Source organism: Eulemur rufifrons, chromosome 7 (genome assembly GCF_041146395.1).
Source record: "Eulemur rufifrons isolate Redbay chromosome 7, OSU_ERuf_1, whole genome shotgun sequence".
Taxonomy (NCBI): domain Eukaryota; kingdom Metazoa; phylum Chordata; class Mammalia; order Primates; family Lemuridae; genus Eulemur; species Eulemur rufifrons.
Window position 1 is genome coordinate 278,752,640 of NC_090989.1, and position 27,764 is coordinate 278,780,403.

General features: G+C 51.0%; 2 protein-coding genes across 7 annotated transcripts in view; both read left to right on the forward strand.

Annotated features, from left to right (window-relative positions):
- GARNL3 (GTPase activating Rap/RanGAP domain like 3) overlaps positions 1-9,879 on the forward strand; it is a 134,667-nt gene extending 124,788 nt beyond the window's left edge. For 2 of the 4 annotated variants that reach the window (XM_069474683.1, XM_069474682.1), the window contains 6 exons: positions 1,319-1,426; positions 2,859-2,977; positions 5,323-5,461; positions 6,238-6,453; positions 7,740-7,866; positions 9,288-9,879. In XM_069474683.1, coding sequence (XP_069330784.1) covers positions 1,319-1,426; positions 2,859-2,977; positions 5,323-5,461; positions 6,238-6,453; positions 7,740-7,866; positions 9,288-9,465 — 887 coding nt within the window. In that variant the 3' untranslated portion in view covers positions 9,466-9,879. The remainder of the gene's footprint in view (positions 1-1,318; positions 1,427-2,858; positions 2,978-5,322; positions 5,462-6,237; positions 6,454-7,739; positions 7,867-9,287) is intronic. The other 2 variants (XM_069474681.1, XR_011233936.1) reach the window with 2 other exon arrangements.
- A 3,120-nt stretch (positions 9,880-12,999) lies between these two features.
- On the forward strand, positions 13,000-22,000 carry SLC2A8 (solute carrier family 2 member 8). Of its 3 annotated transcripts, none has more exons than XM_069474684.1 (10): positions 13,000-13,091; positions 13,183-13,345; positions 13,613-13,819; positions 15,210-15,309; positions 17,278-17,474; positions 18,139-18,285; positions 18,427-18,535; positions 19,167-19,340; positions 19,765-19,910; positions 21,393-22,000. In XM_069474684.1, the coding sequence occupies exons 1-10, from the start codon at positions 13,036-13,038 to the stop codon at positions 21,528-21,530; spliced, it is 1,437 nt and encodes a 478-aa protein (XP_069330785.1). In that variant the 5' UTR covers positions 13,000-13,035; the 3' UTR covers positions 21,531-22,000. The 3 variants fall into 3 exon arrangements, with proteins under 3 accessions (XP_069330785.1, XP_069330786.1, XP_069330787.1); XM_069474685.1 differs by having other exon boundaries at positions 18,142-18,285; XM_069474686.1 differs by lacking the exon at positions 19,765-19,910 and having other exon boundaries at positions 18,142-18,285.
- Positions 22,001-27,764: the final 5,764 nt, after the last annotated feature.

Genomic DNA, 27,764 nt, shown 5'->3' on the forward strand with positions numbered 1-27,764 from the left:
AAATATGCTATAATTCATTGAATTATACATTTAAATGGATGAATTTTATGGTCTATAAATTATCTCAATAAAGCTGTTATTTAAAATAATTAAAAAATAAAATTGGTTCTATGATTTTTCACATAACGAATATACTAATGCAACCAAGACCCAATTGTAACAAAACACTATTTTTATCTATAAATTCATCATGTTGCCAAGTATATCATATTTTCTTTCTTTCTTTTTTTTTTTTTTTTGGAAATTAAAATGTGATTCTAAAATATAGGTGGGGATGTATGTGACCTAAACGCATTAGCAGAATCCAAGCTATTGGTCTTGCGTGGCCCCAGCCTTTATCTCTTCTCAAAGGTAACGCTGCCATCCTTCCCTATACTCCCATGGATGGTTTTGAACTTTTAAGCAAATGGAATTACATAGTACACACTCATATATCTAGCTGTTTTTTTCCCTCAGTATTATGTCTTTGAGTCATCCCTGTTGTGTGTGGCAATAGTAAACATTCAGATGTTTATTAACATCCAGTCTTTATCATGTTAATAAAAATTCAGTCTTCAATGAAAAAAACTGTACAGCTAAAACTTGATGGGTTTCTGTAATAAAAGGGGCCTTCATTTCTACATGGACTTTCTCACTCTAAGAGGATCTGAACCATAAGGACTTATGCTTAGAGCTTGGGTCAGGCCAGGAACAGGTAACTGAATTAACCTGGTCTTAATCTAGTGCTGGTTCAAGTTCACCAGGGGGATACAAGCATATTGCTTCAAGTTCTCATAGTCAAACATTGGGGTGAGTATATGACTCCCACCACCCTTGTCCTAAATGAGGCTCAGAGTATGGTCCGCCTTGCAGGAGGGCGTCCTCCTGTGGCATAGGCAGGCAGCACACAGGCTCTGTAATCAAGCAGACCTGCATTCAAATCCTGCCTCCCCCACACAGTACTCATGAGACTTTGGACAAACTACTTCACCTCTCCTAGCCTCGATTTTCCCATCTGTGAAATGAGTGTAACAATCACATCTACTTTGTAAAGTTCTACAGATTAAATGAGATAATGGTTTTAAAGCTCAGTGCCTGGCACATAGTAAATTCTCCCCAAATGGCAGCTATTATTATTTGTAGTAGTAATGCTATGCTGGCTCCAAATGCTTCGGGACCCTAGGTATTAATCTCTAGCATCATGGCAACATTCGTACTGGCTATTTATAAAGAACTAACAGATAGGCTACTATTCTTGTTGCTGGTTTTTCGTTTCTTTAATTACAGTGATCTAAGTGTTGTCTCTAACAAAAATGAGTTGCTGTTGTTTTCATTCCAGACAGTTGCATCTATAAAAAGATTTGCCCATTTAATGGTGGCTCTTTTTTGGTTCAACCCTCTGCGTCAGATTTCCAGTTCTGTTGGAACCAGGCTCCTTGTGCGATTGGTAAGAAGACCTTTATCATAAGACTTTCCCCCTCCATAGCTACGCCTGAAGTGTTCAATCCTGTGTAGGCAACTCGCAGGCTTACTGTGAAATTGCCATAAATTTTGTGAGTATGGTTAGTACTCAAAGTGTTCTTTTTTAAATTTTTTTTTCTTTTGTTCCCCTTTTGGGACTATCATGTTCTACTATTCCTCCTCGTTCTTCTCAGTGCGAGCATGTGTGCATTTGAGGGCCATTAAATATCATTGTTCAGCACTTGGCTATCTTTCAGCACCCCATGTCATTTCTGGGCCTCACTTTCCTTTTTCTAAAACTCAGGAGTGGGGTCTCCATCTTCAAAACGCCAACTGGGGGGAGAGGCGCAGTGCTTTCAGCACCATTCGTATGATTTTGGAACTCAAGACTAGAATCACAGAAACTCAGGTTCTTGCCTGCCACTAAAATATCGGAACATGAGTGGTGGTGCTTAGTGTTTGTGCCTCAAGATTCACAACTGGGCATTGCCTTTGAGAGCCAGATCAGAGCCAAGAATGTTCCAGTTCATACCATTTGCCTCACAGTAAAACTATCTGTTAACAGGTACACATTGTAGAGTTTTGAGAGGAGGGCAGAGGGATCAACACAGGATCCTGGGAGGACTGGTCAGGCCTGATGACAGATTAGATATGGTAACAGGAGAGTGAAGAGTGGAAAATGACCTCCAGGTATTGAGCCACAACACTGAAGGTGACCTTCTCACTCAGGAGGTCAAGGCTAGAGGCACAGGAAAGCCAAGAGTGCGCTGGGAGTGCAGAGGGAAGGGCCGCTGTGAAGGAGAGAATGTGAAGCAGCCAGTGGAAAAGACAGAGGGTGTCACAAGGCAGCCAGGGCAGGCACCATGCCTGGAAGTCCGGTGTCCTGAAAACCATTTCAGGAAGAGGGGCTGGCCTTTAATACGTAACAAGCCCATTGACGTGAGGGACACTGTGAAGGCCAGTGAGGAATAAGGTGCAGCCTCTGTCCAGACACACACAGGAGGGGAGCAGAGGAGGGACCCAGAGCTGAGGACACGCAGGCTGGGCCTTGAATATTGACTAGAGGGAAAGGTTTCCAGGCACAATGGCCTGGGCCGCCAGGGAGGGTGTGTCAGGCTGTGGTCTGGACAATAAGGGGGCACGTCCCACAGGACTTCGGCAGGTGAACCGCCAGGAGACTGGGTGGCAGGGCTTCTGTAGGGAAGACGGTGCACAGCCACTGGGGCAGCAGGTTGGCACCTGGGGGAGGCTGTCTTAGGAGTGATGGCTACCTTAGCATCAGGGAATGTACATGTGTGAAGGAAGGAGAAAAGCAGCCAAAGGAATGGGAGAGATGGAAGTTTCTGGAGAAGTGAGGACGGTGAGACAGTCCGCCACCATGCCAGTGGCTGGGAGGTGACACGCCCCTTACCTTGCAGTCTGTGCTTTCCCATACCTCCTGGCCTTCACCACCGACTCCATGGAGATCCGCCTGGTGGTGAACGGGAACCTGGTCCACACCGCAGTCGTGCCGCAGCTACAGCTCGTGGCCTCCAGGGTGAGTCGGATGGGGATTTCATTGCTGTGAAGGGACTCCGGGAGCCCCGGCCCCGTGAGAGTGCAGCTGAGCATGGAAGCTGCCTCTGATGATGACGTGTGTCAGAATGCCAGAGTGAGATGAAAAGGCTGAAATCAGACTGATTGGTTGGGCTTCAGAACACTGCTTGGTTTTGTTACTAGAGTCATTCGGTGCTGGTGACAGCTAGGGAGCACTCAGCTGAAAGACAAAGCCCCCATAGGCGACTGGGGCAGTTATTCATGTTGCTGTTGCACTGAAGGGCAGTCTGAGCCTAGAAAAGTGGAAAGTGCTTGCAACAGCCCTTTCTTCCTTTGCCACTCTGTCCCCAATTTGAGTTCACATCCTGTGAAACATAGCTCATTGATAATGCATGTCTACTAACCCAGAGTTGAAGCAAAACCAAGGGATGCAGGAACGACCGTGACTCCCAAGGTGCCATCTGTGGCTGGCACGTAATCCAGGAGGTCTTGTTCTAGGCCCCTCCCCTGAGTCAGCCCCACAAAGTCTTCCGTGGCCCTGCCAGACTGGGCTGATCCCCCACCGCAGCCCCTGTGGCACGTCTTTGATCCTGAGATGCATCACATCGGGGCAGTGGGGGGACTGCTCATTTGTCCACCTTCCCTGCTGCACTGACAATTCTGTGAGAGCAGGGCCCTGCTGTGTTATTTGCCAACACAGCACCAGTGGTGGGCTGGAAAGTGTTTGACCACCAATGCCCCAGAAAACGTGTGTGTGTGTGTGTGTGTGTGTGTGTATGTATATTATATATATATGTACATTAGCTGATTGTAAATTTTACTGATATAAAAATGGCTTATAGGCCGGGCGCGGTGACTCACGCCTGTAATCCTAGCACTCTGGGAGGCCGAGGTGGGTGGATCGTTTGAGCTCAGGAGTTCGAGACCAGCCTGAGCAAGAGCGAGACCCCACCTCTACTAAAAATAGAAAGAAATGATATGGACAGCTAAAAATATATATAGAAAAAATTAGCCGGGCATGGTGGCGCATGCCTGTAGTCCCAGCTACTCGGGAGGCTGAGACAGGAGGATCGCTTGAGCTCAGGAGTTTGAGGTTGCTGTGAGCTAGGCTGACGCCACGGCACTCACTCTAGCCTGAGCAACAGAGTGAGACTCTGTCTCAAAAAAAAAAAAAAGGCTTATAATTTACAAATAATAAAATATACAGTGTTCTTTATTATAAAATCCATTAGCCAATTGGTTCTCACAAAATACTTTTGTTAATTTTTGCTGAACTCTTGTATCCATGGCCAACCTACACTTGCAATTCAACCATGATTTTACAGTTGGAATTATATCTCAATCTACTTGTTCTTTTTCCAATAAGTTTATTGTCATTAAATCTGATATGTGACCTATTAAACTGTTTCTCACTCTCTTACAAATCATAGTCACTAAACTAAAACTTCTTTCAGCTTCTACACTAAACACACTCTAAGTTTCATCTTTATTATCAATATTTTCTTCATCACATTAAGTGTAGACAATCAACAAAATAAATCAAGCTCTAATTGTAGCATTTGCCAATTTCTGTGGTATAAATAGTCCCATCATAATTGATTTCAAGCTTCCAGTGTGACACCACTGCAGGTGGAGGTGGGGACAGATGTGCGAAAACCACCATGAAACAGTGTTTGCCCTGCACAGCTACTGTTGATCAGTAACCTCAAGAGCAGTGGTGATAGTGTCATCAAATAATTAGGAATGGTTGAATTTTGATATTTAGGGCTTTTATTTTTAATATTTATTCAGATTTATATAATTTCAATTCTAATAATGTGTTTAACAGCCAGCTTGCAAAATTCTTGAAAATTCACTTACATAAGTCACATCCAGCATACCATCACTGTTCTCACCAAAGCCAGCACATTTGGGGTGTGCATGAGTATTCGCTGAACTGGTGAATGAACGATCCATCTCCCCATCTCTGAATGGGCCTGACTGAACCCCTAAGATCCTTTCCAGTTCTACCATTCCAGGTGCCTGAGATTCCTGTAAGGGAAATGCGTGTTGTGTTGGTGTTTGCCGGAGATGTGTGGAACGTTGACTGTTTTCTGTTGCCAGTGTTAGATAAGGAAGAGTAATGGGGACTGAATACTCAGGAAAAGCCTAACTGTTAATATCTTTCCTCTGGAAGCCGCCACCCCACCTCCCAGCCCCCAGCATCTGGTACTGCACTGCATGCTCCAAGGATGTCACAGCTGAACCTGGGGACCGGTTGGAGGCTTTGCAGTGATGGCAGGAGGGCCAGTGGATGCAGGGTCTAGAATGCCATGCAGCTTGGTAATGCGTTCTCTTTCTGTCTAGTCGGATATATACTTCACGGCAGCCGCAGCCATGCACGAGAACTCATCTGGAGGCAGCTCCAAGGGGACCAGTGCCCATAATTCTCCTCAGACACCCCCGGGCCGAGATACTCCAGTATTTCCTTCTTCCCTGGGGGAAGGTGAAGTCCAATTTTTACTGCTTTATTAATATTTTCAATCCACTCTGATTTCTGTAGTCATTGTCAAATATCTACATGTGATTACTGCCTAAAGAAGTTACCGTGTAAAACCATTTTAAAAACTTACAATCTGAATGCATTGGTTTCATTAATAAGGAACCTTGCGATAACAAAAAGAAAAAATCCCATTATAAAAAAATTGTTTCAGTGGGGAGAAGGGAGTTAAAAGCTATAGAGTTTCCAACTTGCAACAGCAGTTATTTTTCCTTCACGGCTGTTAACAATAGTGGGGGTTTATAGCTAAAGGTATATATATAGTCATAAAGCCTAGACATTCCTCAGCACGCCCAGTCTTTCATGCTATCCAGCTTTGCCTGTGAACCCCGGAGGTCTTTGCTCTTTGCTGTGGTTACTGCATTGCTCTGAACAGAGCACTTTTCATAACTTCTTACCACATCAGTCGTCTTTATCGCTCACTGTTGAAGCACAAAGTTCCACAAGCAGAGCAGCTTTTTGCTTTTCTTGTCTAGTCTTTTTTTTCCCCCTGTGCAGGTGTAATCAGTATGAGTGTATTTTATCTAATTTGCACATGAAAACGATGCTTTTAGGAAACGCAAAGCCAGCAGGCCCCCTCATGTTAGTGCTCCCTGCAGGCCTCCCCATGGGCCATGAAAGTCTTCCTTCATGCTAACTGTGTTGAGGAACAAGAAATTATTCTCTTGTAAAGAAAAAACTTTTCTTAAAGTGCTGATGTTGCTTTCTAAATCATGTTTCAGGTGAAATTCAGTCCAAAAATTTGTACAAGATTCCACTTAGAAATCTCGTCGGCAGAAGCATCGAGCGACCCCTGAAGTCGCCCTTAGTCTCCAAGGTCATCACCCCACCCACAGCCATCGGAGTGGGCCTCGCTGCTATTCCTGTCACGCATTCCTTGTCCCTGTCTCGCATGGAGATCAAAGAGATAGCAAGCAGGACACGCAGGGAACTGCTGGGTAAGGCACTCCATCTTGTGCTGCCACTGTTGGTGAACCAACCAGCTGGTTTTATCTTTGGATATCAGTCATCCTCAAAACTATGAGTTTAAAAAGAAACTTTCTCTTTAAGAAGGGATTTATAAATAAATTATAGTACATCCACCCCAAGGAATACCACATAGTGTGTTACCCACCAACAGTGATGTTGTCAGTCTGTATTTATTGGCATGGAGAGCTACCCAAACCATGTTAAGGAGGAAAACGGGCTGTTTATAACACTATGTCCTTTAGAAGATACCAAGGGACCAAAAAAGCCACTATATCTAGTCTGATATAATTTTCTAAAATAAAAGTACCTATATAGGTCTGATTTCCTAGAAAAGTGTTTAGAGGAATTTACATCCTGCAGGTCTCAGATAACATTTTCTATTGGCATATCAGATATGTCCCAAAGTGGAAATTGACCGTGTTTTCACAGGTGTGTGTGCAGTTCACTTATCACTTCTCCCAGCCCCTAACGGTGGGGCAGGGCTGTGGGGACAGACGCAAAGTATTAAGATTTGTGCAGCCCTTCTCTCAGTCAGTGCACGGCAGGAGGCCAGGCCAGAGAAACATAAAGCATCTGTTAATTGTGAAAAGGCTTAAACTGTTATAAAGCTTTTTGTTCAGATTTGTGGAAACAAAATGAAGAAAAATGTCAAACCAGTAAAAACTGGTTTGAAAAGTCAGATTGGGGTTTGCAGGCATAAAGCTGTGAGGACAGCTGGCCTGAGCACTCCCTGCCCTGCAGGAATGTTTCCTGACCCAGCAAGGGGACCAGGCAGCCTGGCCTGGCAGACTTTGCCCTCGACAAAGTTGGTTGATTTTAGAAGGTCGTGCCTTCCACTGTGTTTTTAAACATGTATTTTGAAATTTTTAACCCACCCTTCCGTATCAAAGCTTGATCTCCCAACCACTGTTTTACAAACCACTGTGCTTTTGAGAAACTGAACTGTCTGAGTTGGAGAATTACAGAGTTACCAGTGACAGCATTGTAGAAGATCTTATCTCCTCGTTAGGCTCTTTTGAGTCTTTTTATTTTATTTACTTATTTTTTGCAATGCATGTATACTTTATAATCAGAAAACAACACCTTCTACCAACAAGAAAACCAATTATTTGAAAATATATATTCCATTGTCTTTCTTCCTGACTCTAGCCCAATAATGTACTAATTCCCAAGCAAGGGGGAAAAAGGGCATTTTCTGACTCCATGGCAGCCCTGTCACAGTGACCCTGACTTAAAATTCTTCCCTGCAATCCAGGACTCTTGGATGAAGGTGGACCCAGGTCAGAAGGAACGCCAAAAGCCAAACCAAAAACCCGGAAGCGGTTAGAAGAAAGCCAAGGAGGCCCCAAGCCAGGGGCAGTGAGGTCAACCAGTAGTGACAGGTAAAGAGGGGGAGAGTCCCCTGCTCAGGGTGCTGGCCTGTGAGTCATGGCCCTGTCTGGGAGGCCCTTTCTACAGACTAATGATGCCATGGATGGCCCCTTTCGCCAGCCACAACAGAGGGCCAGCAGCCAGCTGCTCTCTGAGAGTCCCTGGGGAGCACAGCCTACCAGGGAGGGACATACAAAAATGGGCAACCTCACTAGTAATCAAAAAATGCTATTAAAATACATTAAGAGAATTTTTTCTTCATCAGGTCAACAGAAATATTTAAAAACAGAAATGCTTAGTAAGAGTGCAGGGAAACAGGGACTCTCCAGTACTGGTGGCACATACACAGTACGGCCTTTCTGGATGGCAGGTTGGCATCACTTGTCAATGCGTAATTGTTGAATCACACTGACTTGTCCCATGAGATCTCTGTTGTCCTCAGGCACCATCATGCATGCTCCTGTGTGGTGGGTAGTGGGGCATTCACGTCCAAGTTTCATTCATTCACTCAACACATTCTTGGAGCACATTTTAGTGTGGAGAAACACAATAAACCTGTAAACAAGTAAGCAAATCAAGTCATTTCAAATAGTGACAAGTCCTGTAACGAAATGTTAAAGAAATTAAGTGATGGGGTGGCAGGTAGAGGTCTGCTTTGAGAGAGGGGTCAAGGGAGGCTTTCTGAGGAAGGACGTGGCATTGAGCTGCTCTTGGAACGAAAGATACGGAGCTGGGGGAACAGCCCCCTGACAGCGGGACCTGGGGGGAGGGCCCCGAAGCGGGCCCAGCATGGCCAGCTAAGAGACAGAAGGAAGAGTAGACGGGCTTGAGCACAGAGAATGGAGCCGGAATGGTGTGAGGTCGAGAGTGGGCAGTGGCTTGGCCAGCTGGGCCTCTGCAGGCCCATGAGTATTTGTGTAATGCATGAACTCCCAGAGGAGCAGGAATCAATTTTGGTCAAACTAATCATGTAGCTGTGGAGAGAGTCCCAAGGAGCTGGAGAAAACGGGAAGAGTTGGGGTGGCCTGGGAGACTGGAGGGGTCAGCAGACTAGGTCCCAAACCTTGGCTGTGAGTAGGAGTTTCAGCTTCCTCCTCAGGAGCTGGGCAGCCGCGGGAGGGAGCATTTTAGGCAGAGTGACATTATCTGGATTTGCACTTTAGAAAGGTATTTAATAGGTAAATAATGCCTAACAAACACCTTCTATGTGTCACACATCCAGCCTTTAATCCTCACAGTCAGCCCATGAGGTACCCAGAGCCTGAGCTGGAGATGAGGATAGCAATTCCTGCAGTTCCCACCTCTGCCCCATAACAGCGGGGTCAGGAGAGCAAAGCTTTTAGGAGTTCACATGAGCAGAAAATTGCAGGACAAAATGGGCCCAGTTCATGGTGCTCCCAAGGATCCCCTTACAGTGACTCGTCTCTTCTAGGATCCCATCAGGCTCCTTGGAAAGTCCTTCTACTTCGGAAGCCAATGCTGAGGGGCGTGACCACTCGACCAGCTCTGACCAGGACCCTGCAGCAGACAGAGAGGGCAGCCCGGTCCCAGGCAGCAGCCCCTTTCAGCTCCCGGCATCCTCAGATGAAGACATTATTGACTTGAAGTAACAGAGTCCGAATCCCATTTGCCATTTTTCATTTTCTTATAAAGGTTTATACTCCTTAAACAGTTCCCACGTCACTTCTCAACAAAATACGGCTTTTAGCCTCTCAGTGATCTATTGGACCAAACTTTCTGCACCCTCGGCCAGTTTGGGTCACTCTCCAATGTCCAGTGCCATCTCTCTTGACCTTTGTTTCTTTCTGTTCAGGAACCATCAGTCCCCTTGTAATAAAGGTGGTAGATTTCACTGAGGTTTTAGATTGAAACTTTGAATAAATCAAAAATGTTCATTCTTAATTTACTGCAACCTTCTCTTATATTTTATATATTTAGATGGAAAATTATTTTTTCATTACAGTTTTGATTTGTGTCACATAATGTGTTTCTCTTATAAAGAAAGCCATTGCTTTTTAACTTTATTATAAATAAGTTTTCTTTCTGCACCTGTGGCCCTGTTGCTGTTTCAGTTCACTGTGATTGGAACCAGCTGCGTTCCTGCCTGCAGACACTTGAGAAAAACTAGTTAGATTTTAGAAGCTCCTCCTCCTTCCTCCTGTGTCTCTTGAAAAATAATAAGGTATAGGAGCTGTCAAAAGTCTTAAGATTATTTTGTCTGGTTTTATTGTTACTCTGCAATCATATAATCAGGGGACAGTTACTCCTGGTGGTCAAAAGTACTGTCAAACTCCTCCTCTTGGGTCTCCCTTGTGGGTCTCCCTTGCTCTTTCTACATGAACCAAGTGATTATCCTTGTTATCATTTATCTGCCTTCCCTGGCTCCCTCTCCAAAGTGAGCAGAAAGAAATGTGGATTGGGCCAAGTACGAATGTAATAGTGAAATGTCAGCCACTATCCAGGGGAGATCAAAGGGGGAAAATCCAGTTTAACCAACATTGTTTGTAAACTTTTTTTTTTTTTTTTTTTTTGAGACACACACTCACTGTTGCCCAGGCTAGAGTGTAGTGGCATCATCATTATAGCTCACTGCAACCTCCAACTCCTGGGTACAAGTGATCCTCTTGCCTCAGCCTCCAGAGTAGCTGGGACCACAGGTGAGTGCCACCACGCCTAGCTAATTTCTCTATTTTTCGTAGAGACGGGGTCTCACTTTTGCTCAGGCTGGTCTTCAACTCCTGGCTTCAAGCGATCCTCCCGCCTCAGCCTCCCAGCATGCTAGGATAACAGGCATGAGCCACCGCCCCAGCTGTTTGTAAAAATTTTAATCTGTGTGAAGAAAGTAATTTACCTTTGGCTTTATTCCAGCTGATTCTATTTTATTATATCTCTTCTTGCCTACGTTACCTATCAAAAGAAACTTTCATTATTTACCCCCTGTTAAAGCAGCTCTGAAGAATTCTTCTGCAGGTCCTTTTAAGTGCAAAAACTATTTGACAGGACTTTGATCTGAAATATTTTACAGAAGTTTGGATCCTTACAGAAGTGTGGCCCTCGCATACTGTGGGGAGAACTCCTCTCTCATCTTTTGCATAAATAGTTGGGCATGCTGAGCCCAAGCTGAAGGCTGCCTGGCTCCTCTTCAGCAGAAGGCAAGAGGCAAGAGTAGCAAAGATGGTGCTTTTTAGGTATAGCCAGGTGGGGCTGTTTGTCACTAAATGTGTCTGCTCATAGTCTTTGCACCACTTAGCATTCCCATTCTTCCCTTTGTATTTTGCTATGCCCTTTTCATATACAGGGGAAAAAACACAACCATAAACTGTATCTCAACTCGACCAACAGTTTTGTGAACTGTGTTTTATTATTCCTGCTTTTCAGTTAAGGAAACAGGCTCAGAAGAAGGCAGGGATTTGAACCTGTGAGTTCTTTGACCCCAGAGCCCTTGCTTTCTGCCCTGTCTGCCTCAGAGAGCCAGGCTGAATGCCTTGTGTCAGCTGGATCTGACTGATGTTTTTCATGTTAAACTAATTTGTAAGCTTTTTGAGCTTTTAACTGTGTTTTTCCGTCATTTTTCCCCCTTAAGTTTCTTGCTTCGCAGCCTGGAATAAAAAAAACAAGGGCTATTTAGAGCCCCCCGCGATTTGACAGGAGTCACAGATCTGAGGGCATGTGGACAGGGCAAGAGGTGGGCCCTACTCATCAGGTGGATGGTGCTTTGTCTATAAAAAGGGGCTGATCTGGCAAGAATATTTGTTTACCAAAGCCTTTAAGCGAATTCTGCACACTCAGGGAGAGGGTGCCCACAGGGCAGGAACAGGTTTGCCAGGGTCCGTGGCACACAGGGCTGTCTGGCACTGGCTAGGCTCACTGGAGTATCCTGCCTACATAAGCTTCTCCACCTACGCCACTGTCTGAGTTACAAAGTAAACTCTCTAACTGCAGCTGTTTGCCCCTGGAGTTTGAGGCATTCATTCACTCTGCAAACACCAAGTGCCTACTGTCCATTGGGAAAACAGAGAAGTCAACAGGTGCTTACAAAGCAATGATAAGCGCTAAGAACCCATAACTCAAGCACAAGATGCTGTGGGAGCACAGAAGGGCAGTTGCCTAAGTCTCTAAAGATAGTCTCTAAAGTGGTCCAGATTGAAAAAAAATTGGTTGTCAGAACAATCAATCAGGTGACTGCAATATGTCAAACAACTATCATAGTCATACCAGCTAGCATTTGAGTGCTTCCCATTTACTTGATCTTTTCTATACACCATCCAGCTCACAGCTCTCCTGGAAGATAATTATTCCCACTTAGAGATGAGGAAACAGAGACCCAGAGAGAGGTTACAAGCCAAGCCTCCTACTCCCACGGCCATGGTTCTCTCCAGAAGTATACCGGCACTCCACTGCAGAGGCGCAGAGGTGGGCTGCAGCGCGCATGGCTGCGCCTCGGCCCCCTCCGCCCCCAGGGAGCGCGGGGCCAGTATGGGTGTCCAAGAGAAAAGGCAGCCAGGACAGTCGGCTTGGAGACCTTCGTCCTGCAGCTCTCAGGCGGCAGAGCTGGGCCGGGCAGAGTGGTCAGGCGCCTACATCATAGGTCCCCGAGCAGCGGTTAACCCCGAGCAGGCAATGCAGACCCAACGGGGGAGGACAGTCGCAGCCACGTGGAGTTGGCTGGGGTAGTCCAGGGCGGGAGCCAACGTGCTCCGCCTTCGCCCCGCCCTTACCCTCATTGGTTAAAGCTAGATTGAGAGAAGGCTCCGAGGCAAAAATAACCAGCAATCCCCGCCCTCCACCCTGATTGGCCAGCTCAGTTCTGAGGCAGCTTTGTGGCCCTGCCTACGAGCTCGCACCATACTCCAATTGGATGGTTGTGCTCCCCAGACACAAACTCCGCCCCACCTCTACATAGGGCTGCTCTGTCCTCAGGGCGGTCCCAGCGCGATTCGCCAACTAGCTCTGTGCTTCCATTGGTCTGCCTTGATTTGAAGGGCGGGGCCTAGTGCGGCGCTAACCCCGCCTTGCGTTCCCATTGGCTGCTCCTACAACCCGCGGTTCCGATCCCGCCCCAGCACCTCCCCAGACTGCTCATTCGCTGGCTGTGCTGTGAGAGGCCGGTGCGGGCCGCACTCGCGGGACCCGCGGCGGTTCAGACAGCCAAGCCGGCTGAGCAGGCGTTGGCCGCGGACATGACGCCTGAGGACCAGGAGGAGGCCCAGCCACTGCTGGGGCCTCCCGGCGGCAGGTGAGTGCCAGGGGGCCCGGGCCCGGGACTCGGCCTCGGCCTCCCGCGCCGCCCCTGCGGGCGCCGCTCACCCACCGCCCTGTCCCCGCAGCGCTCCCCGAGGCCGCCGTGTCTTCCTGGCCGCCTTCGCCGCTGCCCTGGGCCCGCTCAGCTTCGGCTTCGCGCTCGGCTACAGCTCCCCGGCCATCCCGAGCCTGCAGCGCGCCGCGCCCCCGGCCCCTCGCCTGGACGACAGTGCCGCCTCCTGGTTCGGGGTGAGGCCCTGGCTCTCCCCGCCCGGCCTGGGAGTCTCGCGCGCATCGCTCGGACGGGCGCCGCAGCCTTCCCCCTGCCACCCCTTGGGACGGGAGCCGACACCCTCGGCCGCGTCCGTCCCGGCCCCCTGCCCAGGTCGCCCCTCCCCGGCCGCCAGCCCGAGACCCCCTGCCCTTCCCTCTGAGGCCGCGGGCGGTCGGTGGGTGTAGGGCGAGGTGGGCTGCGCCCCGGAGCACCGCCTCAGCCCGCGGTCTCCCCGCCCCCAGGCTATCGTGACCCTGGGCGCCGCGGCTGGGGGCGTGCTGGGCGGCTGGCTCGTGGACTGCGCCGGACGCAAGCTGAGCCTTCTGCTCTGCACCGTGCCCTTCGTGGCCGGCTTTGCCGTCATCACCGCGGCCCAGGACGTGTGGATGCTGCTCGGGGGCCGCCTCCTCACCGGCCTGGCCTGCGGCGTTGCCTCGCTAGTGGCCCCGGTGAGTGGCCCCCCTGCCTCGCGACCTGAGACCGAGGAGTGGGGCAAACCGCTCTCACACCTGGGGGCCTGGCTCTGCCTGCTGGGCCTCCTGGGTGCGGGCACCATGCCCCCTACCTGCTTTATCTCCCAACCCTCACATTGGCCCCTGAGGCCCGCGGTTGTTATCTGCCTTCCGCAGATGAAACTGTTACACAAACTTTGCCCAGGCAGGGTCCGCAACTAGCCAGCGGTGAAGCTGTTGCTGGAACCCAGGATTGTCCCCCTTATCTGTGCCTCTCAAACAAGGTGGCACCTGTGGGTAGTCAACAGGAGCCTCGCATTGTGGCTTTAACCCCCTGTCTCAGATCACAGGCTGCAGTTACCAGGAAAATCCTGTTCTGATGTGTCCTGGGGCAAAGGCTTCTCCCTCAGCCTCTCCTGACCCAGCCTGTTCGCTTGGGGGCCCCACGCACCTGGGCCAAATTCCGGCTCTGCCACTTACCTGAACAGAGCATCTCTCTGGGCCTCAGTTTCCTTCCCTGTAAAGTGGGGATTATGGCATTACCTCAGGAGGTGGTGGCAAGGATTCTGTGAGACTTTGCACGTACAGCCCCTGAGACAGCTCCAAGAAGGACTTGGACTCTGGCAGCTGGGACAGCTGGGTGACTGGTGAACTGCAGCTGCCCATGGGCTTTGGCCACCAGCCCCACCTCAGCCTGGTGGGGGTGGAAAGCAGCAGCTCAGGGCCCTCCCTGTGTGTCCCTTTGTGCCGCTCATCCCACCTGCATTTGCCAAGCAGTCGCAGCTGGGTCAGGAGAGAGTGAGGAAGAAACTGGGGATCTCATGTTTTGGGTTTTTTACTGGGCACCTATAGTTATGGACATAAGGCATAGAATAACCTAGAAGCGTGGGTGAGGCCCTGGTGGCCCCTGAGCCCAGAAGGAGGGAACAGTAGCAGTCACTGGTAGCAATTGAGGTGGTGAGTTCCTGCTTCTCACTCCAAGGGCACTGCTCAGAGTGTGGTCCCTGGGCCAGCACAGTGGGTGTCACCTGGAGCTGGTTGGCAAGGCAGGATCGGGCCCCACCCCAGACCTACTGCATCAGAATCTGCACTTTATCAAGGGTGTTTGTGCACATTAAATGGGGGTTGGGAAGCTCTTTGCCTTCCTCTCGCCCTCACATACAGACAAAGCAGCCACCCACTACCCTTAATAACCTTTCGACACCTGCTACGGCTCATTTGCGGGGAGGACCTGGGGAGGGCCCTGCTGACCTGAGGCAGTTCAACTGGGGGGATGCAGGGCCTGCAGCAGTCCCCGTCAGGACTCTCCTTAGCTCTGAATGGCTGAGGCTTTTCAATTTTAAGAACTCTTGGACCCCAACTAAAGTCTCATCTTAATTGCCGACAGGTCTATATCTCCGAAATTGCCTACCCAGCAGTCCGGGGGATGCTCGGCTCCTGCGTGCAGCTGATGGTCGTCACAGGCATCCTCCTGGCCTACCTGGCAGGTATAGTTGTCATTATCTCTTTTGGTCTCTGTTCATGGCCATGTGGCCATTTTGTGGAAGTAGAAACTGAGGTTCAGAGAGGTCAGGGGACTGGCCAGACGTCACACAGCCAGTCCCCAATGTGCCAACATCCAGACTACCTCACTGGGACCTTGTAATATTCTAAGGAGAGCTGGAGAAAGTGATGTCCTTGGCTTCCCAGAAGGCCACTCCAGGGGTGTGGGAAGGGCTGACTCGTTAGGTCAGTACCTTACTGGGCACTGACAAACCAGAGGCTTCCAGGGGTGGGTGGGGCACTGCAAGACTCTTCAGCCCAGGAGCCTGAAGGGCTGAGTGGGTCTCCCTCAGAATGTCAGTGCCAGGCTCACCACGTCAGCGAGGTGCAGCATGAGGGAGGCCAGTTCCGGGGGGCCCAGCGGGCAGAGCTGGAGCCCGCACCGGGAAGCTTCAGGAAGCAGATGTGTTCTCGTGCAGAAGAGGGCAGGCTTCCAATGTGATGGTCTTGGGTTTGGGACAGCCTCTGCTACTTGCTGTGTGATCTTAGCCAAGTCACACCGCCCCTGAGAGCCTCAGTTTGTGTCTTTAAATGGAGATAACCCCACCTAGTCCAAGGCTGTAGGGGGATGAAAAGTGCCTGGCAGCAGGTCCCAAATGAGAATTGTCAGGAATGGCTTGAGAACTGTGGGGATCAGAGTGGGGACCTCGGTGGGCTCAGGGGCCTTGAGAGCTGTGGCCTGGCCTGGGGCATGTGCCCTCTGGATCGTCGGCATGGACGATATTCTGTCCTTGGTCTTTCATTTTTAACCCACTTACCATCCTAACTAATTCAGAATCCTGCCAGCAGTCTGGCTGCCCCAGGAGCCCTGCAGTGAGCCAGAGCCTCACCATACACAGACATTGACATGTGTGGTTTGGGGACAGATACTTGGGTGTCAATCGTCCGTAGCATTACTGTCATCTGCCTCTCACTGATCAGTTTCTGTGAGTTTTGATCCACTGGGGGGTGGGGAGGGTTCTCTGTTAACCCCACAAAGTGACACGGTGGTGACACATTTGCTTCACATTGGACCAATAATGCTCCACCAGCTAGGTTTACGGAACAGGTATGACTTACCTGCACCCCCCAGGACAGAGGAAACACAGCTACTTCGTGGCTATCACAGAAGTGTTTCTCCACTGGGAACTGGGGGTAGGTAAGCTTTGGGCTTAGGGAAAATCAAAAACTAGAGAATCTGTGCCCTAAACTCATTTATTCCTGGGTCCCTTTCTCAGAGAACCTTGACTTACTTTCTTTACTTTGAGATGGGGTCTCACTATCACTCAGGCTGGTCTCGAACTCTTGGCCTCAAGCCATCCTCCCACCTCAGCCTCCAGCATAGCTGGGACTACAGGCACACGCCTTTGACTTTATATAAGGCTAGATAATTCTGCATTTATGTTCTTCATACATGATTGAGACAACAAAATCCTACAATCTCCTTAATTTCATTTATACTTTTAATAGATAATACATTCAAACGATTCAACACGCCAGGGCAAGGAGCATGTCTAGTGAAAAGCCTCCTCAGCCTCTGTCCCCTTGTCTGGAAGCATTGCCTGTCCTTTCTAGCCTTCCAGAAGGTCTGTGCATGTATGAGGAATGTGCATATTTATTCTCCCTCCCTCATTACTCAAATGGTGCTGTATCATACGTAGTGAGCCACTAGTTCTGTTTCATGGCTACAGAAATATTTCACTGAACAGATGTAGCGTGGTGATGTTTGTATTGACGTACAACTGGTGTGGTTGGCCTATGCCATCAGCCTTCGTGACCAATAATAATGACGACGTCAATAACAAACATGAAGGTAGCTGTGCAAAGGTAGCGAGGTCTCCACTCTTGCAGCTCAGTCCCTGGGGCTGGCAAGAGTGGGGCAGGTGCTGCCCAAGGGTGGCCCGGGCTGGCTCTGACGCCTGCCCCCCAACCAGGCTGGGTCCTGGAGTGGCGCTGGCTGGCCATGCTGGGCTGTGTGCCCCCCTCCCTCATGCTGCTGCTCATGTGCTGGATGCCCGAGACCCCCCGCTTCCTGCTGACTCAGCACAGGCACCAGGAGGCCGTGGCCGCCCTGCAGTTCCTGTGGGGCTCTGAGCAGGGCTGGGAAGAGCCCCCCGTCGGGGAGCACCAGGTGAGAGGTTGGGAGGCAGGGCTTCGGGGAGGACAGCAGCCAGGGGAGGGCGGCACAACCTGCTCCCAAGGCCACACACTGTGGGGGGTGGGGCTAGGCAGCGAGGTCACCAGAAAAGCCTGAGCCTTGGCCGCCCTCACTGTCCCAGGGAGAAATGGCTGGGCTGGTCGGGGGAAATACAGGTGTGGAGGACTTGGACTTAACTGGGGAACTGCAGGGCAGGGCAGGAGGCTGAGTCCAGGTTTTGGAGTCAGACAGACCTGGGTTTGAACCACCCGCTCTGCCCCTTACCTGCGGTGTGACCATCCCATCTTTGAGCCTGAGTTTCTTTTGTAAGATGGGAGTCGTAGCGTGTGCCTCATGGTGGCAGTGAGGGCTGTGGGAGGTGCAGCTCAGGGCCTGAGCTGAGCTGGACGCGCTGGAGGCGGTTGGGACTCCAGGACCGGCTTGCCCTTCGCCCAGGTAATCTCTGTGGCTCCGCCAGCTGGTCAGTCAGAGCTGTGGGGAGGCTGCAGTGATGCGGTGACTCGGTTGCACCCCTGAGGCCACAGGTGGGGCTGGGACAAGAAGCTGAGGCTCGCTGCCCAGGCCCTGGGACAGTGGGCCAAGGAGGATGCCCCTCGGGAGGGGAGCGCGCAGCACTGACGGCAGGTCTCTGTCACAGCAGGGCTTCCACCTGGCCCTGCTGAGGCAGCCTGGCGTCTACAAGCCCTTTGTCATCGGCATCTCACTGATGGCCTTCCAGCAGCTGTCGGGGGTCAATGCTGTCATGTTCTATGCAGAGACTATCTTTGAGAAGGCCAAGTTCAAGGTAAAGGGGCCTTTGCCTGGCCTGCCCCATGCAGCTGCCCCACAGGTGGGGCTTCCCAGTCACCCAGCACAGGCTGGAGAGGGAGGGACCCGTCCCTCTGGCTGGCCCCCCTGACCAGCCTCGCCATCCCATCTCCCTTAGGACAGCAGCCTGGCCTCAGTCGTTGTGGGTGTCATCCAGGTGCTGTTTACAGCTGTGGCCGCCCTCATCATGGACAGGGCAGGGCGGAGGCTGCTCCTGGTCTTGTCAGGTGAGAGCGCCACCCTGTGCGAGTAGAGTGCCCTGGGCCGGGCTGCCCACGTTGAGGGAGGAGGAGGACAGCTGAGCATTCGTGAGGACAAATGTCATGGACTAACGAGGCTGTGATTTGACAGCAGCTCTTCACCAAGCACCCCCCCAGGCCGTCCCTGTGCCCATGGCATCACTGCGGCACGCCTCTAACCTCTGCAGTGAACCTACAAGGAGATGCCATCATGGGGAAACTGAGGGCTGGGAAGGTGAAGTGACTCAAGCTTGCAGTCCTTGTGGGCAAGGAACTTTACCTCTCTGAGCCTCAGTTTCCCCATCTGTGAAACGGGGACAATGGCTGCGCCTCCCTCGTTGCTATTGTGAGGAGTGGGAGATGGTCCACGCGAGGCCCCTGGCAGGAGCTGAGGCCCGTGGACACTTGGTACCCAGAGGAGGGTTTGCTCCAGGAACTTCCTGAAGTTTGCTGAGGTCTGAGGGTCACGTGGGGTGGCGACCGCCCAGTCAGGGCCCCTGGGGCCGAGGTGCCGGAATGCCGAGCTGGCTGAGGTCAGGGAGCCAGGCCTGCCCCTGTGAGGCGCCCTGGCCGTCCTGCTGTGGCCGCACTGCACCATGAGCCACTCCTCCGCCCGCAGGTGTGGTCATGGTGTTCAGCACGAGTGCCTTCGGCGCCTACTTCAAGCTGACCGAGGGTGGCCCCAGCAACTCCTCACACGTGGCCTTCTTGGTACCTGTCTACACAGAGCCCATAAACGCCAGCGTGGGGCTGGCCTGGTTGGCTGTGGGCAGCATGTGCCTCTTCATTGCCGGTAAGACAGGGCCCCGAGGAGGCTGGGTGAGGGGACAGTCCCTGTCAGCCCCCAGCTCTGCTCCACCGGCTTCCTGCAGCTCTCAGCAAGTCCAGTCTTGCCCGGCCTCACCTCTCTGTCCCCTAGATCTCAACCTCTGTGTTGATAGCTCTGACCACGTGCCAGATGCTGAACTAAGCCCTTCCATGTTCTCTTCAGTTAATCTGCACAGCAACCCTCCGAGCAGGCCCGTCGCTACCCGTCTTAGACAAAGCCTGTGCCTAGAAGGGAAGAGGGTGGCCCAAGGCCTCACAGCAAAAGTCGCAGAGCTGGTGGGACCAGATGGGGACCCAGGACCCGCAGGCCAGGAAGCTGGGTCTCTGGCCCTGCAGCAAGCTGAGGAGCCCAGCAGCCATGGGCTCTGACAGCTGTCTTGCTCCTGCAGGCTTTGCTATGGGCTGGGGGCCCATCCCCTGGCTCCTCATGTCAGAGATCTTCCCTCTGCATGTCAAGGGTGTGGCTACGGGCGTCTGTGTCCTCACCAACTGGCTCATGGCCTTCCTGGTGACAAAAGAGTTCAGCAGCCTCATGGTGAGTGCAGGCCCTGTGGCCCTCCCCATCATGCAGTCAGCAGAGAAGCACTTTTTAAAATTACTCTCATTGCAAATGACTCAGGGTCAGTGGCGTTGCGTGTAGGCTGGGGCCCCCCCACACCTGGGATGCCAGCTGTCTTGGTCAGGGGCGGGGCCGGTGGGGAACCCAGGCTGTGACCCCACGAGAGTCTTCATTCTGTCTAATCAATGAACGTTGGGAACACGGGTGCATGCCCCCCCGAGGTCTGTGTGGGAAGGGTCGCCAGGACTGGGCCCCAGCCCCGCCTTGGCCACTTCCTTGCTATGTGGCCTTGGGTGTGATGCTACCTTCTCTGGGCCAGCTTCCTGGAGGGGAGTAACGGCAGCTTGCCCTTAGGTTGCCGGAAGCATCAGTTCAGGTCATCATTTTGCCAACTCTTCGTGCATGGACTGGGCAGAGATATGGTCTCTGCCCTGGGGCTTCCCAGCCAACAGAGAGGTGGTTTGGAGCAGATGACCAAGTCATTTGTCCAGTCAGCCGTTCCCTGCAGCTTTCCTGGCTTCTAACATGTCCAGGCTTGTTCAAGGCACCAGAGACAGCAGATGAGATGGGCAGGGTCCCCTTTATGACAAGGGCTGGGAAGGCAGGGTGGAGGATGACCCCGGGGGGCTGGGCCGGGCGTGGGGAGGGAGGTCAGTGGGGGGTGTGGACAGCCAGGGCTGGCCTGGAGTCGGCGGGGAGCCTGGGCCATCCCAGGAGCACGTCATGGGGGCCCGGGCAGAGGCTGGGTATGGAGATGGCTTGCTGGGGCCTGGGAAGGGCTAGACATCAAGGAAGGGAAGAAAAGAAGCCAAGTAGGAGGTGACAAAGAACCTAACAGTAACCTGGGGGACAAGTGTCAAAGAGGCTGAGAGAAGGCCTCGAAGAGGGAGGGGTCACCAGGTCCCAGAGGATGAGGAGCCAAGGAGGGAGGGGCCTTTGGTTCTGGCACCTGGGAGGTCACAGTGGAGGCGCTCGGGGAGGCAGGCTCTGACTGAGGGAGACTGCTCACTCCTCCCTCCACGCCAGTGGGCCGCAGGTGTCCCCCCGTGTCCCCGATGTCCCCCTGTGCTCACCCTCCTGATGGCTCACCCATTCCCACCGCACCATGAAAGAGAGTCCACTGGGCCCAGGGGCCTCAGGGTGGGGCCGCAGCTGAGCGTGGAGGGTGCATCTAGAGGCAGACTCAGGAGAGGGAACCCAGCTGTCACTTGACGGCGGGTCTCCGCCTGTGGCGGGTCTCCGCCTGTGGGGCTGTGGCCTGTTCCCCCAGCCACACAGCATCAACAGTGCTCAGCCAGGCAGCCAGACTGCACGTCCCAGAGCTGTGTGGACACAGAGTAGGCATGGCCACAGGGCAGCCTGGGGCGAGGACACTGCCCAGTGGCAGGGGCTGTCTCGACTCGACCACGTGGGGGCCTCCTGACCCGCTGCACACCGTGGCCCTTCCTCTCTGTGCAGGACGTCCTCAGGCCCTACGGAGCCTTCTGGCTCACTTCTGCCTTCTGCATCCTCGGCGTCCTTTTCAGCTTGTTTTGTGTCCCTGAAACCAAAGGAAAGACTTTGGAACAAATCACAGCCCATTTTGAGGGACGATGACGGCTCCTTTCTGTGAGTGGCTGCCTCTCCTAGCTGGGCCAGCACTGGGCTTCAGAGGGGATGGAGCCAGCCTGCCACTCTGAACTGGGGCCACGCCTGGAGCCCCCGCACAGGGGAGCTGGGATCCAAGACCACAGCCCCTCGGAGCCTTGGCCTCTGGGGTCCCTCCTTCCCGTCCCCCTCTCTGCAGCCCACTGCCCGGGGCTGCGAGGTTGCCAGCCTCAGGTCCGGTTCCTGCTGCTGCTCTGCAGACTCAGGAACATCTCGGAGGAGCTCTGTGGCCCCGTGGTCAGCCTTGCACATGCTGTCTCCTTCGTGGCACGAAAGCAGCCGAAGAGGAAGAGGGCTCCTTGGCCTTTCACCTTCTGGCCGGAGATGCTCTTGGAGGTTGGGTGCTGGGCACCTGTTTGCTCCTGTCACGTGGCTGCATTATCAGAAGGAACTTTGTTTGCCAAATAAAGATCTTGACTCAGAAAATCAGATCATTGTTTTTGGGCTCTTTGTGTGAACCCAGTTTGAGCAGGGTGTGTTCCCATCACTTCTACAAACTCGACCCTCCTGGCGCTGCCTAAAACACCCTGTGGGTTCACTTTCTCATGGTCAGCCATGCCCTGCCCTCGGCACTTCGAGATCATCTCTGGCTTCTTCCCTGGGTCATTAGCCATCAAATCTTGTTGAGTTTCCAAAAAAGGCCTCTTTTTCTGTTGACTTTAATGGAGCCAGAAGACTTTTACAAATTACTTTTATTAATTATCTAAGTAATACATGTTTATTGTAGGAAAATTAAAAACGGATTTAATATAATTTTTGTAGCAGCTGACCATCTGCTAGGTACAAATATTAACTCATGTATTTGGGCAATAATGATTCGCAGCTGCCCCTTTCTGGCGACACCGTCTGGGAAGATTGTGGTTTTATGTCTGGCAGCACCAAGCAGAAGGGCCCGTTTCCCACTCACAGCTCTTTGTCCACTCTCCAGGCTGTGCAGCCTCAGCAAGCGCCCACGGTGGCATCTCCCATGAAGTTGTGTGACATGAGGGCCAGAGAGCAGGGGTCTGTTTTCGAGGGGAATAGGAGCGCGCTGTGGTCCAGGCAGAGCAGGACTCCAGGGTCAGTTTCCAGAAGATCTTGCAGCAGCCGCTCTGATTTCAGTGAAGTGTGCAAAGCAACCCACAGGACCCTGGACAGCTTTCAGCTGTGGCAAAATCCAAATCCCCTGCGGCCTTCCAGAAGCAGGGTCACATCCGTGTGCAGGACCACCTATATTGCCCAGGCTGGTCTCAAACTCCAGGCTCAAGGGATCCTCCTGCCTCGGCCTCCCAAGTAGCCGGGATTACAGGAACACACCACTGTGCCCGGCTTGCTTTTATGTATCTCAATGTAGCAATAGCAAATTTTCTAACACTATTCTCCAGACTGATTAAAAAAGCTTAATGTAAAGCATTTAGCGACAAAAGTACAAAATGAAAATGTTCCTGATGGCCCTCAAGCCGGCCCCGTAAAGCGAAGGCGCTGGAGTGATGTGCTGTGTATTTCTGACTTTTTCCTACGTGTGTATTTCATTCTGAAGCCTGTGTTTTTCATCTGACCGTCTATCTTGAGCGCCTTTCCGTGTTCACACACACAGATCTACTGCCAGATTAAGGTTGCCAAGTAAAAAATTGACCCAGAAAATCAGGCTGTGACTTTTATTTGAGCTCCAAATTGACAGGTGGATTCCAATCCCTTCTCCATTTTTATAAGCATCTAACCTTTTTTAAAACTTTTGAGACATAAAAGTAACATTCACGTGTTCAAAACAATTCAACTAGTACAGGATAGAATTATTCAAAAATAAGAGTCCGCCACCCGCAGGTCCACTCCCCAGCAAAACCACGGCTGATAGTTTTGGTTTGGGTTTGGTTTTGGTTTTCCTGGGAGTTACCTGTTTGACTTTAAGTCTTCCAAAAAAGCCATCTGATCGTGGTGTGTTGAGTCTTCACCGGGTCAGATGAGGACAGAAGCGCCTCTGTGCCACCCTCCCCTCACCCCTACTTCTCAGTTATATTTTACGTTTACATTGTCAAGATTTATAGCATCCACATTTTTTCTTATATGTGACTACAGTTGTCTCGTGCTTAGGCTGGAGATTGTTTGCAAAAACACAAGCCACGTACTTCAGGTGGCACTGACTGCACACGCTCGCGGGGTAGGCATGTGACCAGGCCTGGCCAGCCTGAGTACGGCCTTTCCTGGGCCATGGTGGTGGACACAAGTCCTGGAATCCAGTCAGGGCTAATGAGATGTAATTGGAAGCACATTCTCTTTCCGCTGGCCTTGCCCCTGGGAGGACATGGACACGGGGCTCTGGCTGCCACCTTGTCACCAACTGGCACTTCAGACTGAAGCTGAACTTGGGGAGAAGCGAGCACACTGCAGAGATGGAGAGGTGCATGTTAAAATCTGAGCACTGCCCTGGAATTTTACTTTTCTTTTTTTTTCTTTATCTGTTTTTTCTTCCAAATAGCCCTCTGCAGAAGACTGCCTCTGTCCAAAAGGTTCGGGAAGGCAGGCCCTAGGAATTTTACTTTTCGAAAGCTGCCTTTAGAATAAGCTTTCTGGGTCCAAATGATCTTTTGCTCAAGCAAAGCCGATATGCCTTTAAGTTAGTAATATATCTAAAATATAATTAGTAATATATAAAATGTAAACCTTCGTGAATGGGAGGAGGAAGAAACCAATGAAGTGTTCACAATATTATAGTTATATAAGTATTCTTCACTTTAAACCTACAGTGATTGGACTAAAAAATATAATCTTATGTCAATAAACCTATGTTGCTCAAAAAGAAATATTCTAAGTGTCAAGATATAATGAATTCTCTCTTAATAATTATTTAAAATAATGCCAGATTTGAGTTTGCACCTTATTTAAGACTTGATAATATTAGATTTTTTCCCCTAGGGTTTTTAATTGCCTTTTTTCTCCCCCTTATTAAGAAACATGTTGGCCGGGTGTGCTGGCTCACACCTGTAATCCTAGCACTCTGGGAGGCCAAGGCAGGAGGATCGCTTGAGGTCAGGAGTTCAAGACTAGCCTGAGCAAGAGTGAGACCCCCCCCACACACCTGTCTCTACTAAAAATAGAAAGAAATTAGCTGGACAACTAAAAATATATAGAAAAAATTAGCCAGGCATGGTGGCACATGCCTGTAGTCCCAGCTACCCGGGAGGCTGAGGCAGGAGGATCAGTTGAGCCCATGAGTTTGAGGTTGCTGTGAGCTAGGCTGACGCCACGGCACTCTAGCCCAGGCAACAGAGTGAGACTCTGTCTCAAAAAAAAAAAAAAAGAAAGAAAGAAACATGTTATCTTATTACTAAGGTCTTTCCCCGTCGTAATATATTAACTGTTGAATGGAACCTATTCCTTTCTTCTTTCTGACCTGTTATTTTGGGGCACTTGCTGCAAAGCTGTTATCTTTATCCTAGGTTTTCTTTCCATTGAACTCCTGGGTTAATTCCCCTGTTTCTTGGGTTCCACATTTTGCTCCTTGGATTCCATTTTAATTTACTGGAGTACACTATCATGGGCTACCATGCCCTCATCTCAGTAATTTTTTCAGGACAGGTAGTTTTTTCAGGGAGCTAGTTTCTAAGTCCTTGCATGCCTAAAAAGCCTGTATTTTACTGTCACTTTTTTTTTTTTTTTTTTTTTTTTTTTTTTTTTTGAGACAGAGTCTCACTCTGTTGCCCGGGCTAGAGTGCCATGGCGTCAGCCTAGCTCACAGCAACCTCAAACTCCTGGGCTCAAGCGATCCTCCTGCCTCAGCCTCCCGAGCAGCTGGGACTACAGGCATGTGCCACCATGCCCGGCTAATTTTTTCCTGTATTTTTCTATATTTTTATTTGTCCATATAAGTTCTTTGTATTTTTAGTAGAGAAATACTCAGGCTGATCTCGAACTCCTGAGCTGAAACGATCCGCCTGCCTCGGCCTCCCAGAGGCTAGCATTACAGGTGTGAGCCACTGCGCCTGGCCAATTTCACTGTCACTTTTAAATAGTTTTGTTCTGTTGTCTTTTTTAACATCTGCTGTGGCAAATGAAAAGTATGTTGCCAGTTAGTTCTTTTGCAGGTGAATTATTTTTCTCCTCTAGAAGCTTTCATGATTTTCTCCTTGGCAATTTAAAATTTCATAAGAATGAATCTAATCCTGGGTTTTCATTCATCCTGTGAGATTGTGAATCTGAATACTTTCTTCTGGAAACTTGTTCTTTTATTTCTTTATTCTCACACCCCAGCTCCTGATTTCCTCTGTTCTCTCTGGAACTTCTCATAGGCATTGTACTTCCTGTTATGGTTTCTTCTCTCTCAATTTTTCACTTATATACTCTTTTAGTGTCTTTGCTTTGTGTTCTGGGATTTTTTAATTTCTGGCTCTTCTACAAGATGTTCTGCTTTGTCAATCATGTTTAAAAATAATTTTGATCCTTTTATTGGGGTGAATGGTGCATGTCCCATGTACATTTGAAAAGAATGCGTATTCTGCTGCAGCTGGGTGAAATGTTCTCTAAATGTCGCTTAGGTCAGATTGTTCAATACTTTAGTTCAGGCTTCTGTATTGTAAGTCAGGGCTCCAAGTCTGGTTGTACCACTCACTGCCTGTGTGACCTGAACACGTCACTAAACCTCTCTCCGCCTCAGTTTATTCATCTGTAAAATGGGCATAATGATGCCATCTCCCTCAAGGGCGTGTTGTGAGGATGAAAGCAGATAACTGTGAAAGCACATGACACTGAGGGTGCACAGCATAAGCGCCCAGGCGACGTCAGCTGTCGTTCAGGTAAGGACGTGCAGGTGAGGGTGGGAGGGTGTGGAGAAGGAGGGGAGCTGTGTGTAAGGCTGGTGTGAGGCTCCGGGGGTGCCTCCTAAAGGGACATTTGAATATTTAAACACTTTCCTCCTTATATTCCATTTCCTGCCCCGCTCTCTCAGCAACTTTCACCCATACCACTGATTGCAGCCAGCACCCACTTCAGGTTCCAATGGCTTGTGGATCCACACTCTTCAGAGAGGTCCCTTAGTCTCCCGGGGAGCCTTCCCATCTGAGCACAAAACGCTTCGGGGACCAAGAGCCAGCCAGGCCGACAGTCCTGCTCTGCCCAGCGCCGTCAGGAACGGACCATGGACAAGGAGGGCAGAACGGAACATCCCCAGAGGACAGGTCCAGCCCAGGGCAGACACCTGCACGGCCCACCGATGCCCACTGCCCCTCACCGGATCCCCGCTCCGCCCCGGAATAACCTGGTGAATGCCGGCTTCTGCCAGCCGGATGCCCTGGCGCCCCCCAGTGATCACGGGCGGAATTGCAAGCGCCGGAGCGTTACGCGCTCCGGTACCTCCCGCTGGCCTGGGAGGACCGCAGGGCTAAGGCCACAAACCCGCTGCAGCCTAGTGGCCATTTGGGGTTAGCACCCACTGAGCCTTGTGGCCATGGGCAGAATGGCCTGGGCAGGATGGCACGGCCTGTGCTCCCTGCCAGGCCAGAGGGGGGTTGGTGATCATGGCTCCAAAGTTCATTCTGCCTGCTGGACACGGCAAGATCAACAGGGGGACTGAGGGACGTCCCAGCTTCCGCTCAGTGTCTGGCTACTTCTGCTCCTCTTTTTCTCCTACCCCTCACAGGCCATTCTTCCAGAAGGAGCACAGGTTACGTGCTCACACTCCATTTCCCAACACGCTGCTGAGACGACCACAAATGGCCTCTGGAAAACCAGAGACGGCTCCATGAACAGCTGACCAGCAGGGATAACATGGTGATGTCCGCCATTGGTGGGACTCTGGTTTTCAGGAAAACCTGGGCCCAACTGTTGGCTTAGCAGCTATGCCTGGCCTCACAAATGGGCAGGGGAAGGCTGGGGTTGGAATGACAAATCTCATCCAAGATATGGAGGGGAAGGGCCAGGGACACAAGCTGTGGGGGCCTCCTGGTCTCTGAGGCCCTGCTTCTCAGAGGTGATGCAAGGACTGAGCCTTTCCCCTAGTTACAGAGGTCACGCACTAGGCCAAGGACAGTGGCTGTGCCTTCTCAGAAGAGAAAATGCCAAGCCTGGGTTCTGGGGGTGGTGGTGTGGGAGAAGGAGTCAGTACTAGAACAGGCTTTTGGGCTGGGCATGGTGGCTCACACCTATAATCCTAGCACTTTGGGAGGCCAAGGCGAGAGGATCGCTTGAGCCCAGAATTTTGAGGTTGCTGTG